The sequence below is a fragment of the Haliaeetus leucocephalus genome, unplaced genomic scaffold (genome assembly GCF_000737465.1).
Source record: "Haliaeetus leucocephalus isolate CR32 unplaced genomic scaffold, Haliaeetus_leucocephalus-4.0 Scaffold932, whole genome shotgun sequence".
In the NCBI taxonomy this organism is placed as follows: Eukaryota; Metazoa; Chordata; class Aves; order Accipitriformes; family Accipitridae; genus Haliaeetus; species Haliaeetus leucocephalus.
In genome coordinates, this window is record NW_010973368.1 from 11,341,599 (window position 1) to 11,360,514 (window position 18,916).

Below are 18,916 nucleotides of genomic sequence, written 5' to 3' on the forward strand. Positions count from 1 at the left end.
AACATTTAATTACAAATCACTTTATTCTGTGTGAAACATTTAATTACAAAGCACTTTACCATGTGGGAAAAGGCTTAATACTTTATGTACAACTTGGTAAAGTGAGTAATCATAGACTTTTTTTTTTTTTTCATACTACTATACCACCTACCAGCTACTGTCATGGGCCAGGAATGAACACTTTTATTCTACCAATGATGTCACCCAACATTTACATTGAAAATTTTGAATTATAAACCTGAATAAAACACAGGAAAACTTGACTATCAGCTAAGATTGTAATTCAAATGCTTTAAGAAATCAACACCAATATTTTGTATCATTCTGCTTTCAAAGAAAACAAAACCTGTTCTGAAGGGGTAGTCCACCAACTTGGTGTCACAATTCCAAAATCTAAGAACCTCAGAATAAATACATGCAAATCCTTCATTGCAGTAGGACTAAAGAATACAAGTTACAGCTTCTGCATAAGCTATATGGCATTCTTCTCACCACTTACATTTTTTCCTTTCCATGAATTTACTGATAGGGTCCATAATATCTTCATCATTTTTAGTTTTGTCAGAAGGGGGCACCACTGCCTCTCCATCTTCCATATCATCTTCATCAGTATTAAACCACATTTCCTCCTCATCCTCCAGGGTTCTTGCATCCCTTCTGTATCTATGGTTTCTTAAAATGGAACGCATGCTGCAGAACAGTAAGATTTAAAAACAATTCATATTATTATTAAAACTTCTACTCAACATTTATAGTCACAGCTTACAAATATTGCAGAGCAGTAAAAATACCAGCAAATCATTCTGCAATGTGAATCTTTGTATTTTCAATGCAAATATCATTAAAAAAATTCTTTATGAAGAATCAAATGAAGTACAACTCTGCTAATGGCACATTCAGACTACTCTATCTGTCCAAAATTCTGTAGCTTACAAACAGCACTATTAAAAGTAATTTTAATAAATGTCACTAAAGTGTTGCATTCAGGCTTGGTTTAACAGTTTGCACTGGTAAATAAAAAGTAAAACAAAGAGTTTAGAAGCTATAGACTTTTTTTCTGAAAATACTTTATAACTTGTCAGTATTTGGCATCCAATATGTTAAAGAAAAAAAACAAACAACCCAAAATCTAACTTAAATATGACTCCGGTTTAAAATAGATACATTAAAAAGACAGCTGTCTCTTTCCGCCACCTCTTACAATTTTTGGTCATTATCAGTATTTTCCATTCTTCAGAGTCTTGGATACAAAGTGCTACTTTTCCCTCCCCATTTGATCTATTATTAGTGTTGGTAATAATAACTCAGCTCCACTTTCCTTTTCTTTTTTCTCGCAGAAGCAGTATTATGGCCTTGGAGGAGTGGGACAGTGATATGCACCCTGAAGAACAGGGGGAGAAGTGGAAGAGAGGTTGAAAACACTCTTTTCATTGCTAGACGTTGATTCTAACAGTCAATTTCCAACAAAAGCATGAAACCCTTGACAAATTTTCTGTAGCACTTCTTCAAAATTTACTGGCCACAATTTAAGTCTGAAATTTAATGTTTTTCATGAAGTCTCTGTTACTGGAATCAAAATGTTAATAATACAATCTAGGCTTACTCTGTTTAGAGAAAAGGTCTTGCATTACTGACTGCAGGAAAAAGCCAGCAGAGAAAAAATTAGGAAATTACAAGGTATTAAATAAGAACCTCCAATGTGCTTTCAAAACCAAATCTAATTCTGAATAATTTGCTTGCCAACACTATCATCTAGATCTATACATACTGCATCATTTTACATTGCATTTAAATTCAAGTTCTGCTAATAGTGCAAAACTATTACTTAAGTGGCACTCTTCTGAATACTTTTGTGGCCCATGCCAACAAAATTTTTGGCCTCCTTCCTTACTGAACTATTCCTTGCTAAAATGTGTAAACAGATTCTTGTTATTTTTGCATTTTATTATTTCTGGGTTTTCACGTAAGAAATTACATGACTGTGACAGGGCTTGTGCAGCAGCCACTATATAAGATGTAGGAAGAAGGTAGAAACTGAGCTGGTTGAGCTACAAACCTCTTGAAGCTATAACTTTCTGCTGGATAAACTCATGCGGCACAACTATACACGATCACTTAGCTCAACTTAAGCCAAGAAAAGACTTAGGTTTTACTTCCTATACTGGATGGAAATTACTGAAGGAAGTGGCTGGGTGTTCTTTCCAGCGCATGCATTAATGTAAGAATCACAGGCTTGAATTTCACAGCTATTTAAGTGCCAAGCTTAGCTGACACAAGCCAAAATAGTAACATCTCACCTGTAAAACATTAGTACTCAAAACTGCAGATCCCACACATACTCTTGAAAGTGCTTCAGCATTTTAAAACAAATCTACAATTATACTTTCATTTTAATTGTACAAGTCTCAAATTTAAATATTGGTTAAGAAATCCTGTAGCAGGAAATAAAATAACCTAGAAGTCTGAAATTTCAAGATGTCCTAGTATGACTAATCAGGATTAATTTTTTAATGTGTTTTCGAACTAATTCAAGACAACAGAACAAGAACAGGTCTTGCTAACAACTCTTAAGAGTAACTCATCTATTCATACAAGCAGTCCATTCTGTTTTAATGAAACTACACACAAAAGTAATATCGTTTGCCAAAATAAATGGAGTAAAAAGTCCTAAGCTTCCTATTTTTAGACACCCTAACCTTTTAACCTTGGGTAACTGTGTACCAAGGAAAGGAACTTATGCTCTGGCAAACAGAAGGAGTGATTCAAATGTTACATCAGATTGTTTTTTACTCCATCAGCAAATCTAACAGTGACAAAAAAGCATCCTCTAAAAACTTCTTTGTACATTCTATTTCTCAGTCATTTTGGTAGAGCTTATCAAAATATCTACTCCCACAACTAACTAAAATAAAAGAAAATCTGACGTGAATTTTTGAAAGAAAAATCCACAGAACGATATTCACAACTGAACAATCTTTCAAATGCAACAGTGGGAATCTGTTATTTAAGCTAATGAACTTCAGATACTTGACAGGCTTCCAGCCTCATTACAGTAGTGTACATAAATTCAGGATATGACAACTTAGCATTTATTACTGGGGGTCTAGCAACTAATGTTAGCTGAAAGCTGATCAAGAGTTTGAAGTAACACATCTGGAAATCACACTTTTAATCAAGTAAATTCAACAATGCCTGAGATGCAAGCAGGAGTCTAAATGATTTACATTTCCCAGTATCACAGAACAAGCCACCAATATTCCCAAAACAGAATTAAAGCAATAATATACTAATAAGAGCATTTAGTGCATTTTACCTGTCAAGTTTTGGATTATCTTGTCTTTCCCTTTGTTGCTCAAACCGTAGTTTCAGTCCTTTGAATGTCTGCACATAATCTACATCTTCCAGTGCCTTCCAGTAATTTTCGATTACATGAGCTGTCAATGATTTTATATCTTCCTATAGGAACAAACAAAGATAAAGTGACTTATTTTCATTCAAATGCATTTATTTAATACAATGTAAAAAGTAACCGAAATGAGAGATTATTTTTAAACATTCCACAGGAAGCATCATATTAATTAGCTTATGCAAATATGAGTATTATGCATACAAGTGTAGTTAAAAATCAAGAGCTTCAAATATTTGATTAGTGAAACAGGCATAATAGCAGCAATTTTCTAACAATATCTCCTTCAAAACACACGAACAGAACTAAAACCCTGATAGAAAATTATACCAAAACCAATTCTGAAAGGTCTTTCCCACTGTAACTTATAAATATTTTTATATTGATAGACTGATACCTGTTGTCATCAGTCAATTAAAATATATGTTTATGAGATACAGACTTAGCATTCATACTGTTTCTTTCCTCGCTGCAAATAAATTAAGTATGTAAAAATAATTATTCAATGCATTTGTGTAGGATGAGAACAAAGAAGGTATTTTTCATCAGAAACTAACATCAAGTTTTTCATTTGTGGCCACACAGTGTTGGTCAAGATCCTTTACAAAAGGCTCCCAACTGTTCTGCTATTTCAGTTTAGCACTGTGGCTGCCCAAAGCCACTCTAGACAGCTGAGACTAGCACAGGCCTGCATACTGCACCAAGAAAATTGCTCCTGTGCATTGTTTGTCTTTCTTAGCACTGCACAGCCCCTGGAATACACTGCAGAATAAACACCCGAATTACCGTCTACTAAGGACAAACAAAGCAACAAAAATCTTAATACCCTAATTATTTCCCTTCTTGGTTACGTGCTCAAAGGTCACCTCTTATGTATGGTAGTGCATCAGTAACAACAAAAGCATGCTTTTTTTTTAAATTTGCTGTCTTTAAAAAGAAACCTGGATTAAAAAAACTGACAAAAATTATCAGCAGATACCAAGAATAATTCTGGAAATGGGAAGACCCAACTCAAAGAGGAAAGAGGTCATCAGCACAGATGATTTCCAGAGGTGACAAAGCCTCCTTTTTTCATCACTCACTCACTCACTCCTCCATGACTGTCTGCACCCTAGCTTGGCCTGACTTACCACATTTATAGTCTGTACAGCATCTTGTCAGAATCTGGATGCAAACAACAGTGAGGAAACAGTACTGTGCAGACAGCCAAACTGGCGTGAATATTTTAAGAGACTCCCCACAGAAGGAATTTGTAGCACTCCATTAATATAATCAAAAAAGACTAGTATCTCTTCTGTATGTTTCCATATTCTGTTGAACTGACATTACAGAGCATAGCTAAATTTGATGGTTTTGTAGCAGTAGTTTCAAATTACATTCTTGTCATAACAGGCCCATCCAATCTGCATGATGAAACTCGATTAGTGCTGCCTTTGCAAATCTGACTACTGTGAATACACTATGAAGTGAATTTAATTTTCAAGTCAAGTTACTGTTTGAACGTAAGAAAGAATGTGTACAAATATGTAAGAGTGATATAAAAGAAAGTTCATTTAAATACAGTATCATACTGTCCCATTATGATAGCGTAATTTAGGGTACAAGCAAAAAGAAAAGTTGTCTTCAACTACAAGATTAAACAATACAGTAATTATGTTCAGCATGTAACAGCACTCACCACTCTGATAAATTCAAACATCTCTATTATGGCAGAGTTCATCAGATTATAACGGGAACCATTATTTAGAAATGCTTTGACCACAGGTTCAAACAAAAAACTTTTCATTATGTAACGGTTGTAGAATTCATCCTTCAGCCCAATTATCTTTCTCTTGAAACGAAGGGCACCTGAAACAGAAGTGTTGTGAAAAGAATTTTTAAATTTTTAAATTTAAAAGAAAAAAAATCCAGAAATTAATCAGCACTAGTTAGGGCAATTTGCAACCTCAGTTCTCATACAGCTTTGTATTATTAGAACCAGGTAATACATTCAGCTATTCTCTGCTTTTCAACAGTCTTGACTATACTGCTGAAGATTACTTAACTATTTTATCATTAAGAAATCATCCACCATAATTGTACAAGTGAAACCACCTCTGTTCACTGAAGAAATAATATACTACTGTTTAACTATATTACCACTAACATAAAGGTGTATTTTCAATTTTTTAAATGGCTTATGATAAAGGTAAAATATTTTCTCAGTAGAAGAACTGGGAAATTTGCTTATCATTCCTAGTATTCAAATGTAAGTTTGATTACATTTAATTAAGTCTTATTTGATTAGAATGCAACTATCTCATTTTAAAATTGGTAAATGACATTTTCTTCACACACACAGTAAAGCAAAGACTTAATTTACATCCAGTTTAATGCTATTTCTGAAACTCTGAAGCATACACAAGTATGTGAAAGTCCATGCATAAACAGACAGTCTCATCTTGCTATAAGGCAGCACATTTTGGTTAGCAGCTGGGTGTACATGAAAAAAGATTATTCAAGGGTTCTAAAACCAAACTCAGGTGATTCAGTTACAAATTTGAAAGGCAATTCTTATTGTATGGTACTGCTCAGTCAACTTTAGGCTTTGATTTACTCTATGTGCACAATGGAATCATGGAAAAAATCTCTTACTTGCCTCCAGAATTAAGTCACACTGCTTTGCTATTACTGTGCTGAGCATGGTTAAGAAACTGCCAGAGTTTGAACAGCAGCACACTGAGCTTCTGTGCAGTTTAATGCAGTCAGATAATCATATCTCTAATTAAATACCTCTGATAATTTCTACTAAAAAAATATAAAAACTTGAAATAGTTCTCTTAGGATATTCAATATTGAGATACCATCTTTTCAATTCAGCTCTACATTGAGATTAAGGAAAATCCTTCTGCTTTTTAGAAAAAAAGACATCCATAAATGCAAAATTATTTACTAATATTAGCTGACTTATCTATAAATTGGTATGAGAAACACAGAGTGTAACAGTAGAATTTCTGTATTCAGTCACAAATTGTCATGATCTGTGAACATTTTTCTTCCAGCAGAATAAAGATATGTAACACTTCACATTCACAAAATACTAGTTTATTCTTTAGCTTTCAAACTTACACAATGCCAAGAAAGCGTGCTTTGAGGCCATGAGAACGAGTACCCTTCGCAGGATATCTTTGTTAATGATGTAGTTTTTTATGTGATAAGTATGATGTTCTACGCAGAAAGTTAGCAATTCCAGTATTAATGCCAAGAGTTGGGCTGTCTGAAAATCATCTGTAACAAAACCAAAACCAAAGTAATTAAACATATCTAGGATATTGCCTTCAGAAGCTAACTTCAAATATCCAACTGCAGTCTGGTAAACATTTCCAAATTCTTGTATATTCCCACAGATAGTTTAGGGAACATGCTGCAGGGTATGCTTAGTCTTCAAAATAGAAATTGAACAAGCTTGTTATGGACTGAGTATTTTCTATTTCTACAGATATGGCAGGAAACCCTCTTAAACTATAGAAACAATTACATTTTGTCTGTCTTAAACCAGTGTTTGAAGGTTCAGTGTACAGGACTTAACACTAACACAAGCAGTCAGGCTTATTTAACCAAATTTCATTACGATGTCCATATGTCCATATCATAAAGTATTTCCCTATATGCACTGCCTTGACTAAGTTTGTACCAAAAATGTGATCTATTATGCCTTTTAACAAAAGTACTATGCAAGAAATATCTCAGGCTCTTTTAATACCTATAGGACATAATTGTATCAGCTTATACGAAACATGAACTCAAATCCTGCTTTTAAGTAGACAAATAATAAATTAAATACATGTTAGATTTAATCTTTTTTTAAAAGGTAGTGCAACCTTTTTAAACATATTGCCAGACTGTTGACCATTAAAGAATGCAAGTATTTTAAATAGTAAAAATCTCACTTCCATTCTATCTGGAAACCAGTTGAGATAAAACAGATTAATTTAACTAATCCCTTGGAAATCTCTACAATAAATTAAAAAGTTTAGAGAACATTTATGTATCATTTACGTACCTCCTTTCACATCCATTTTGGATGTGTTATACTATTAATAAACAAACAGTACTGCTGCTAGTCGCCAGCAAGAACAGTTACTTCATCACTGATCTCTGTTTTCTTAGCCTGACGTAGAACCAATACCCTCAAATTCAGCACAGTATTGTGATACACACCTTCTCAAGGGCAATTTTGCATCCTCTCTAGTAATCCCTGACCTTAAAAAACATCTACACATGTTTACAAGTCTATGTCACTGAACAGCTTCATGAGTTAGTAAAAATTATACAAATATTTTAATTTTTGCTGAAGCAAAATCTGCAGCAAATGCTGTTTACTTCTCAAATCAGGTCTCTGCTGAACGTTATGCTTGTAAGTTATTCAAATGACTAAATCATGAATCAACATTTAACTTTGAACTATGTATCATAGTCTCAGATTCTCTTTCAAACAGAAAACATCCTTTACAGTTATTCTATTTTAAACATTGACATTCAACAGCTTTGATGTGCCCAAAATCCAGAGTGGCATTACCTTTGCTAGGCTTGTCCTCTGTAGTATTGGCCAATAGAGGGGCTGTCAGAACATGCATACAATGTTTGTAGAAGAAACCCAAGAACTCTGTCTTTTCTGTTTTCTAAAGAATGGAAAAAAAAAAATTATGTATGTAACATATATCACCAAATACCCTAAAAAACCAACTGTAATTTCATTTGAAGGTATTTACTTACATTAGCTGTGGCAAGCATATTTTCTGGATCAACTAAAGTACGAAGCAAACCCATGAGTAGCACTGCCCCTCCAAGTTCCGGATCTGTGTCACAAATCATGTGTTCTATAATGAGGTTAATGAGTAATATATCCTAAGAAGGGGGGAAAAAAAGGAAAAATCAATTCTAATGCTACTCCCTTGCCCCAAATCTGAAATTATCTTCTAAAAGGGTTACTGCCTGGTTAAAAATGGTGCTTTATCAAATGCATTCTGGTCAGTGGTTTGACAGTAAGAAGGCAAACAGTGAAGAAGAATCTTTCACATCAACTAAAAATGGTTCTGAAATTAAAAATCTAATTTAGAATTTAGTCTGAAATGAAATTCCAAAAGATAATAAGTACAGAGGCAGATATTTAATGGTCTCAAAATTCAACTGACTTCTGGAAGCGTTTTCAGAGCACAGAAGTTTTAATTTGGATCCCCCTTTAGAATACATACCAAAAGTCTTATTTCCACAAACATACAACAGTAAATTTCATAATGCTATTGAACTTGATAAGATTATTTTCACCTAAAAATAACCCCAACTTGTACTTGCAGAAAACAAGAATAACACTTAAAAATAGAAAATAATCTTTACATTTAGGAATCCCTACACTAAAGTTGCTTGGTTACCACTGTCCTGCATAAAAGAGGAGAGTCATCAGATTCAAATGGCTGGAACCACCAGTGATATTCCTTGTCCTGGCTGCCCCTTTATTCCAGTACAGAAGTAGAAGCACCAGCAGCTTCATGTTCTCTGGCATGTTCTTAGCAGATATAAGAAAAAACATTAACTATCTCCTCTATGGAAAAGGCAGCACAATGTGTTTTCTCCACTGAATGCCACTTTGAGATACCCTTCTTAACACTAGTTGTGTGCTAGCATTTTGTATTAATCAGCTACAGAGGATCTCTGGGAAATGTAAACCTCTGTCAAAAAGTGTTCTCAAACACTTAGGACCATAATTCCACTTTCAACGTGTGTGATAGTAAACTGAACACAGGTTTCTTACAAGTAAATTAAAAACGCATATACATGCTAAGATCAAGACTGAAATCTGTATTTCACATTTTAAGGAGGTCATCATTCAAAACCATTTTGTTTTGCTTGTATGACAGCTGAAGTTAACAAACATGGTGGTTTATGGTAACCTGTTTTACTTTACACACAACGGAACAAGAATACATAAACAGGCAAACATTTGTCTTACCTGGCTAACAGAACTTTTAAAAACATGGTAGTTGAGTATCCTGTAACCATCATGACTATATGCCATACTTCTTCAGAACTAGGGCTCATGTCATTAGAGTTGTAAGTATAAAACAGTAATTTCAAAAAACAACGCACACATTCTGGGGACCCTCTACTTACATCATCGTTCTGCTGTGCTTCCTGCATGACAAACTCTCGTACCATGGACGGGTTGTATTCAACCAAATATGAGAATATATCAGTGGCTGCACTTCGTACTTGTGCATCATCCATGCCCTGGAAAAGTAAAATAAAATCATTTATGTTTTCTTAAAAGAAAAGGCTTAAATGGAATGAAAAACAGAAACCGTATAGCTTTTAATTCCAACTTACGAGTCATACCTAACTATTACTAGAACTGTATTCTAAAACTGAATTGACTCTAACCTCTTCTTTGTACATTTGACATATGTTGGGCAAAATAAATTTTATGGTTTCCCTGCCCTTTGGTCTATTTCCCTATTTTCTTACTTAATTGTACACCAAGAAGCATGTAAAGATAGGAAAGCAAATGAGGAAACAAAAACGTAAGAATGCCAGGGCGCTTACCAATGTCATATTGTAACTGCTTTTAAAGTTTTAAAAAAATATTTTAAATGTTCTGAATCTCAAACTAAGACAAGACAAATGAAGCAAACACTTCAGAAAACCATGTGACTGAAGTCTGGCATGCTTACCTTTTTAAAAAAACCTCTCTGGAGATAAACAAAATTGTTATCACAAATAAAATCGAACTGACTTACCAATATAACTTCTAGTGCTGGCAGTATGCCCATATTTGACAAGGTTTTGAAAAATGCATCTCTGTTTTGAGGTTGCAGTGTTTGAGAGAATGCACAAAACTCTTTGAGAAAATTTACCTGAAAAACAGGAATAATATACTAGTTAGTAATTAAAAAAAGATGCACATATCACTTTGTAGTAACTGTCCCGTTCATATATATTTTACAGATTTCTTACCAATTCCTGTCTTTTCTCCTCATCTGTGGCTTCATCTGTTAGTTGTGCAAACAAGTCTGTCAGAAATTTTTCATCTTCCTACAATGGCAAAACAATACCATTTGTTTATCTGACAATATCAAAAGGCATCCAAGTATAATATACTAAACCATGCCTCCTGCAATTAAGAGAACATACGCTTCTGTACTGTAGTTAATCATACCAGTATCAACTTTCTAATGCAATTTTCAAACAAATTAATATGAATCTTGTTTTTGAGCTTTTATCATGTTCAACACCAGTCCACCCCCAACACTTCATTCTCAGTTACGATGTATCTTGTATTGCCTTTTGGCTGTCCTTCTTCTATTTTTACTGCCATTCTCATAATTTTTTCTGTGACTTCTTCTCTAACTTCCTTCCTCCTTGTCACATGCCCACCCCCCTAAACCACACTACAATACCCTTGCTTCAACTGTTTACATATATTTATAAACATGCATACATCTTTGGAATGTTATGAGATCTTTGCAGCAGAACTAAAGCAAGGACACAACGAAGTGAGAGTTGCCTAACAGCAGGAATGAGGGGGAGATTCTTTCCCCCATGTTGTGAAAAGGGTGAATTCTAGAAACCAAATCAAAATAACTGTTCCTATCACGTACAGCATTTATTGGGCATTCTGGTGGCAGCAATCAAAACCTGTTATTTTTCATGCTGCTGTACCTAAGCAAAACTACAAACAGCCAACATATTACAAATGTGTATTTAGACTGAAAGAAGCAGCAATTCTTAGCTTCCCATAACCTTTACAGTCCTAAAAACTAGAAGATTATTAAAACAGAAGTAAACCTTCTGCTGTCCTTTCCCCAATATTATACAGTAATAAGACAGCACTTGCTTGAAAAAGATACCTGCACATCAGATATGAATAGATTTTTTCAGAAAGCTACCAGAGTGTTGTTTCTTGTGAAGTCAGTAACACCCCATGGAATATCCCTCCATTCCAAAACCACAGTGCTAGAAACCCAAGCTGCCTTGCTTTTGTTTACACAGCATAAAGCAGAACCCATGAAAGTACTTCAGATACATCCCCATAAGCTTTCTTATACTGCAAATTATCTAGGTACCTCATCCAGGCTCACCTTGCAGCCTTCCTGAGAAAATGTGTACCTCGGTTCCAACAGCACACCATGCTAATGCAGCTATAACACTGTCACAACCCAGCTGAGGATCTCTACGTGGTACTGCACAACATAGATGAACCCAGAATAGGCTGGCATGAGCTACTACCCTACAAGGCATTTCACCACACTATAAGGTAAACCCTGTATTTAGGATATAGCACATTTCCTCTTGTTCGACGCTGTGCTGTGCTTCTAACCTGACCCAATAGCCTACTGATAATGAAAAAGAATGATTTCTGGACACAATTTCAGCTGCTATTTCTGTGACTGCTTCAAAATCAAAACAAAAAGAGACAGGAGACACTTCATTTGAAGTTTACTGAAATTCACTCTGGAGGACCAAGCACTGGAAATGTGAAGTTTGACTTTCAGTTTTCAACAGTCAAACGTGTTCAAAACAACTATTAAGGTCTTTGATTTCAAGAAATATAACTTAAGCTGTGATGAAAGAATACAAATCTGTTTGACTACCTGCTATCCAGCCATTACATGGCTTGGTAAGTTTTCTGTTCTAATATTTAACTCATTAGACATTGCAGGTAACATAATTAACCCACAGTAGAGATACTGACATACTTGTTTACTGAAATAAAAAAATACAACACAAAACCAAAAAATAGAACATAAAAAACAATTCTTTTGAAGAACATGCATGTTATTCTCCATGATTACCAGTGCATTTAAGAAAAGGCTAAGTAGTTTGCTTTCATTTATCTTTTTGCTATTTTGATCAAGACGTAAAACTAATGTCATCTATCAAAACTATTGAGAAGATGCATGCTTATCCCCAGCTGGAAAGTGTAATCCCTATTTCCATTCTCACGGTGAAATAAACTTTTCACCTCCTTTGTAATACCTGACAGTAAGTGCAAGTTGATAGCACAGAAATTTCTCAGAATGATCCTTGGGAAAAAAAAAATGGAAATTTCAGCATTTAAATATGTCAGAGCCATGATTAGCGTGCTTCTGCATAAAAAAGGTAAACAATATTAGCCAAAGTATCTTTTTTTTTTTTTTTTTTTTTAAAGTCAAAATGTGGAGGGAAAGGAGACCCTGCCCTGCTGGCAATACATGGGTCTCATTTATGACCCACAGCAGAGCCCCAGAGACAGAGGTGGCGAGGGAAGCTGCCCTTCCAGCACTGCATGGCAGAGCGTGGCAGGCAGGAAGGCACAGGCAGGACCCCAGCTCAGCTCTCTGATCAGATCCCACCACATCCCTGCCCAGTTCAAGATGTGGCCAGCCGCAGCAGAGGCCAACCCACTCACCCTATTACTGGGCTTGCAAACACTTGGGACTTGTATAGGGGACTTCCTAACATTGGGAAGTGATGAAGACTTCAGTGCTGACAATGTTTCAGGAAGAATTTGCAGAAATTCAGTATGTAACCGTTTTTCAATATTCCACATATATAATACAGTATTTTACAATTCTGTATTAAATATAATACTGAAGCATTTTCCACACCATGTCCTCTCCCAACTCCATTAATTCCATTGTATTTTTAAATTAATAGGATTATCTGAAATCTCTAGGTCTCAGAACAACCGTGATCTATTTAAAATCTGAGTGATTCAAAACTTCCCACCCTTACATGGATAACATGCAGTAAATGGCAGTTATTCCAAGAAAATAAAACCAACCTATTACTAACTTCACAGTTATGTCTTAGCCCTGAAATGCATTTAGGTGCTATCTCATTCCAGATGCTTAATGAAAGGTAGACAGGTTGTTATTCATGGGAAAAACCTCAACCCTCTCACATTTATAGAAAAACTGTGATTACAATGAACATTCCAAATACAAGATTCTCTCTCTCAAACTGTAAAATTACTGACAAGAGCAGCGTATCTAAAGATACATTCCTGAACAACACTACCAGAATGTATGGAAATGCACAGTCTGAGAGCAGAGTTCACATATTTTAGAAGTCACAAAGCACCAGCATCAAATGCTAGAATTACACAAGCTTAAATGTTTTCCATTTTTTTCCAACTTGAAAAAATCCCCCAAAATATGCCTGTGAAGTGAACACAGTGCAAATGCATAATTCTTTGCAATATCTGGCCTCTTCATGCAGACAAAACCCCATTTGGATGTATCTTAGAAGCTGTGAAGGTCACAACTGTTTTCCAAGAAAACAAAACTGCAAATGGTAGTTTACAGGGTAATTGTAGAATCTAGCTATTTTCCCCATGTACAGAAATTATTAAATGTGCAATACTTAAACTATGAATATACCAAACAATAACTATATTCATTTATGCTTTTGCAAGATCTATGTAGAGCCTCCTAGAATTTAATACCTTTCAAAGTTCACAAAGATAAAATTAAGCCAGGCCATCTACTCACTCAATCATTTATGACTTTAAAAACAAGAAAACCCACAGACAAAGTAGGATCACAAAAAAAAGACACTATTTACATTTGTGATTCAACATTCAAAGCAGTCCTCCTCCTCCTTCCAAAAGCCACTTAAAAAAGCATTCTTCAAAAGCAGGCCTCTCTTAAATATAATTAGCTTTCAGTGGTCAGATACTTCATGTCTGTGATTACAGATAAATGACAAAAGACATCCCTTTCTCAAAAAAACATCCAAGAAACTCAATGACATCTAAGTTGGAAAAAGAGTATACTTTCCATCTTATTTTCCACCTCCATATTCATTTTAGGCAGAAATAATATTTCAGCCCAGAAAGTGAAAGTTTCATAAAATGTTACCAGCAAACAAGAGAATTACAGCTTCAAACATACATTCCTTCCTGCTACCACACCAGAAGATTTCATAGCTTAAAATGTTTCAGTCTCCTTTATTTCAGACTGCCTTCCCACACATGCCTTCATTCACTATCAATAAGGTATTTCCACTTGAGACAAGACACTGAAACAGCAGCGGGATCCACCTAATTACATTTGGAGTTTCTGTACGCGTTGGAAATAATTTTCTGCAATGAACAAGTTAATCTCAGAAATCATTAGCATGCACCACTTGCAAACTTCTTTCACCAAGTCATTTCCCCCAGAAAGTGGCATTCTTTTATACTTTATTGCAAGATGAATTTTGCTGAAAGCAAATCTCCAGATTTATTCCTGAGCCAACTACTGCAAAACAGCAGACTGGCAGGAGACGTTTCAATCCTAATACATTTGGGCAAAACTAGCAATATGCACTGACACAATTCTTCCTCTAAAACTACTACAGATAATTACATTTACATCCACTGGGTTCTGTTAAGATTAAGTACCTATCTGTAAAACCACTTTCAAAATTAAAAACAGCTTATTGTTATATATAATACAGTAAAATATACAGATGTAACTAAATGCCTACTATTTTTTAGTTATTGAAAAGGGAGATAGGGACTATCAGTAATATGGTATCTGTATTTAAAAAAGCTGATTTATCAGTACAGTAATGCCATGTGGTCACTGCTCTACTAGGCACATAAATTATTTTACCGTATGTCCAATTTTCCCCTTCCACTCTCCACTTTCCTGAAAATAAAAGACTCTGAAGTCTAAATGCACATACTCAAAAGTAATCCTAATAATATTCTGTATTCTGGAAGATAAAAACACCGCAGGATCTTGCTGGTAAAAAGAACACGCCAATGAGAAAGGGGGGAGAGAACGGAAGGAAACAGTGTTTGCTCACTCTATGGCGCAGTTTTGCAAGTTTTTGTTTTTTAATAACTAGTTAATAATACAAAGGGAAAGAACTGGTGGCCTCCAGTGTGAACATTAGTATATATTTTTTAAATTGCAAAAGAGCGTCATATAAAGTAAGAAACACCACTTACCTGTCCCACCCCCACTCTCAAAACTTGGTGAACTCCATGTTTCAGCAAGGTTTCTTGGTGGCTATGACATCTCAAGACTAGAACAGGCTGGACCCCAAGCAGTAAGAGCATATTAGGAGGGGCTGAAATTGGAAAAGAATGTTATATACCTCTTTCATATCTTATGTACAGCGAATCATAAAACCTGTAATAGAGTAGGTTTCCATAGCAGTTAATTCTGTAGACTGGAAATACTGGTGTCATGGGTTTACAATCCATCATGACCAACAGTATTTAGTTTAGTGAGATTTTGACATAGTTACTTAAAATGACACATCTTAGACAATTAAATCACAAATAAACTAACATCCATTTCTCAGAAAAGCCCATCAGTGTAAGCATTTTTATAAAGATTATGGGAAAGCTAACCTTCATGAAGAAGGAGGGAGGAATACAGTTCATGCCAAAGGTGACCCACTCTGGTTTTGCTTTTACCACAAAAACTGGCAAAAATTATTTCCCTAACAAAGAAAGCAAAATCATGGAAGCAGGTATCTTCCATGACTACAGAATTTATATACATTTTTTTAAAGACGGCCAAAATCTCTCCCAATAAATCCAGAATTCTTAAGAATCAGCATGTTCTTATTTAAAGAATTCACTAGTTATAACTGAAAAACTGACCTTAAATCTCAGTGACCTTTAATGACCTTAAATGTCCTATCTTGACACCAAATACCTTAAAAAAGACACAGTGGTAATTTTGAGTAAAGTCATCCGTCCTGTCAAAAAGCATAAGGGACAATCCGTGCAGCGTCTTGTACAAAATTCTAGTCACTTTTCTGTAACTAAGTGTCCTGGTTTTGGCTGGGATAGAGTTAATTTTCTTCCTAGTAGCTGGTATAGTGTTGTTTTGGATTCAGGATGAGAAGAATGTTGATAACACACTGATGTTTTCAGTTGTTGCTAAATAGTGTTTAGACTAAGTCAAGGATTTTTCAGCTTCTCATGCCCAGCCAGCAAGAAGGCTGGAGGGGCACAAGAAGTTGGGAGGGGACACAGCCAGGACAGCTGACCCAAACTGGCCAAAGGGGTATTCCATACCGTGTGACATCACGCCCAGTATACAAACTAGGGGGAGTTGGGGGGGAGGGATCGCTGCTCAGGAACTAACTGGGCGTCGGTCAGCAGGTGGTGAGTAATTGCATTATCCATCACTTGTTTTGTATACTCCAATCTTATTATTATCATTGTCATTTTAGCATTGTTATTATTATCATTATTAGCTTCTTCCTTTCTGTTCTATTAAACTGTTCTTATCTCAACCCACGGGTTTTACTTTTTTTCCTATTCTCTCCCCCATCCCACTGCGGGGGGGGGAGTGAGTGAGCAGCTGCGTGGTGCTTAGTTGCTGGCTGGGGTTAAACCACGACATACCTTAGGTAGGCTGAGTTAATTTGAGATGAGGGTATCGCAAAGTGCCACTTTAGTTAGTACACAGCCTGACACGTAAAGGGCTCTTTAGAGCTCATCTTTTTTTCATGGTGGAGGTTAACAGTTTTTCTTTCTTTTTCTTCACAGCCAGTGAGAGAGAAAAGAACAGAATATAAAACAACTCAGTTCTACATGCAATAGTTGCAGTATGTCACAGGACAGCAGCTGCTCAGGGAGTTTACTTTTAATGTGAGAAGTAAAATTTCCTAAAAAGATAGCTCTTTTGTCACACCCTCAATGGTCCAGGAGAGACAACCTAAAGTCAACAGCAGAAGCATTAACAACCTGTATTACGTATCAGCTAAGAACTTGAGACTCATCCATAGCTCCCAATTAACCACCATGAAGCATCCCAGAAACTCTTCAATTAATAATGACTTATAAAAGCAGCAACTTCTTAAGTACACATGTATGGTTAGTGAGCACCAGGATCTCGTAAGATCTAAAATAATGAATGCCAGGAACTTCAGTTACATAAAACTTTCAATCTTTCCTGAAATAACACCCCCGCCACCACCAAAGTATAGTGATACAACCAGCTACAGAAATGCATGTTAAACCATACACTAATGGAAGAAAGACCTTAAGAATTAGTTATAGAAGTGAAATCAACAAAAGCAGTCTTTAATTTTGTTCTCAGAACATTATTTATTCTGCTTAAAGAAATGAGAAGGAACAGTATCATACATTTTATACATGGACTGTACGAATGGGGGGTGGAGAAAGGAAAGGGGGGAATGAAACTTTAGGGGGCTGAGATTACATAAAAGTGCAATCTGATACATTGCTCTATAAATGAATGAATAAATAAATGCCAGGTAAACAGGTTTAAACCTTTGTTTAGAGCTACACTGTAAGAACTTGAAAAAAAAATCAAGCAAGCAAACCTTTTAATCTCTTCAAAATGCAATGGGCATCTAATTTGTGATAGCCTCTTTTAATTCCCTCAAAACCAAGAATTGATCATCAATGTCAAATAATTTCCAACAGATTCTTACTTATAAACTCAGGGAGTTCCCCCTCAATACTATAAAGCTGTACTGTGAAAGGACTAGGAAATGCAATATAGCACAGGATGTATTTTCTTCTTCGTGCACTACCACTCTTGGCTCCTCAAAGCTGTAGAAAGAAAGCACTTGAACAATTTGAAATATTTATCTAACTTTGAAAGTTAGGCAAGGCTAATTCTTCTGGCTCTACCACACAGGGAGTATACTTCATTCTCAACCATAGACAACAGCAACAGAAGTGAAGATAAGGTTCAGAAACCTGCGGTCACACAACAAATCAAAATCAGATCTCAGCCTATATTTCAACTGTAAACTGCAACTAACAAGTTTTGCAACCACACTAAACTTTGATGTTCTAACCCAAGCTTAGCCTACATCTATTAACCTAACACAGGTTATAAGAGACAGAAAAAAAGGAAACTAATCAGCCACTAGTCTTCAATCAAGTTACCTCAAGGATTTCTGCCAAACACACCCTTAAAGATTTCGCAGGATCAGGCCTCCTTCTTTCTTGCCCAGTTTCCTTTTCAAAGTTCACAATTCCTCCCAGAATTAGCCACTGACATCAAGACTCCCGAATAATTCTTTCCCCCCTCCTCCTCAAGCCAAAATGTACCATCCTCAGGACTTCGCTTTTAGCAATGCTTACAAAGAGGTCAAGATATTTTAGAGACACTAGTCATACTGGATAGTCAAGTTGAGACCCCTTAACTGAATCTTTTTCAGCATTCTCTCAAAGTCAGGCCTGTTAGGCTTTCTCAAACTGGCCACTCCAAAATGATTAAGGCCTTCTGACTGTTTCAGATACACATTTCTGACTTTGTGTATCAAGGACACATATACAGACATGAAGGATTTTGTTCAGTTGGGCATAAGCTGGGGGTCTAGTACTACTGAAGATGCCCCAGGTGTTCCACCAGGCCTCCAGTGGCTGCTCCAGTGAGTGATGGTCTGTCCACAAGGCACATGCCTCATCTGCTAGGCCTGGGTGATGTCTTGCACATCTGGCTGCTTATCAAATACTCCATGTGTGGACATGAGAGATTAAAGCTCTGAAAGAGTGGATTAAAT

At 35.8% G+C, this 18,916-nt stretch overlaps 1 protein-coding gene across 5 annotated transcripts in view; it reads right to left on the reverse strand.

Annotated features, from left to right (window-relative positions):
• Positions 1-18,916, reverse strand: part of SMEK1 (SMEK homolog 1, suppressor of mek1 (Dictyostelium)) — a 46,460-nt gene that overhangs the window by 3,350 nt on the left and 24,194 nt on the right. For 4 of the 5 annotated variants that reach the window (XM_010583839.1, XM_010583840.1, XM_010583841.1 and 1 more), the window contains 9 exons: positions 10,397-10,474; positions 10,180-10,296; positions 9,557-9,673; positions 8,162-8,293; positions 7,965-8,067; positions 6,515-6,673; positions 5,085-5,254; positions 3,314-3,456; positions 500-690 (listed from right to left, as the gene is read on the reverse strand). In XM_010583839.1, coding sequence (XP_010582141.1) covers positions 500-690; positions 3,314-3,456; positions 5,085-5,254; positions 6,515-6,673; positions 7,965-8,067; positions 8,162-8,293; positions 9,557-9,673; positions 10,180-10,296; positions 10,397-10,474 — 1,210 coding nt within the window. The remainder of the gene's footprint in view (positions 1-499; positions 691-3,313; positions 3,457-5,084; positions 5,255-6,514; positions 6,674-7,964; positions 8,068-8,161; positions 8,294-9,556; positions 9,674-10,179; positions 10,297-10,396; positions 10,475-18,916) is intronic. The other variant, XM_010583842.1, reaches the window with a different exon arrangement.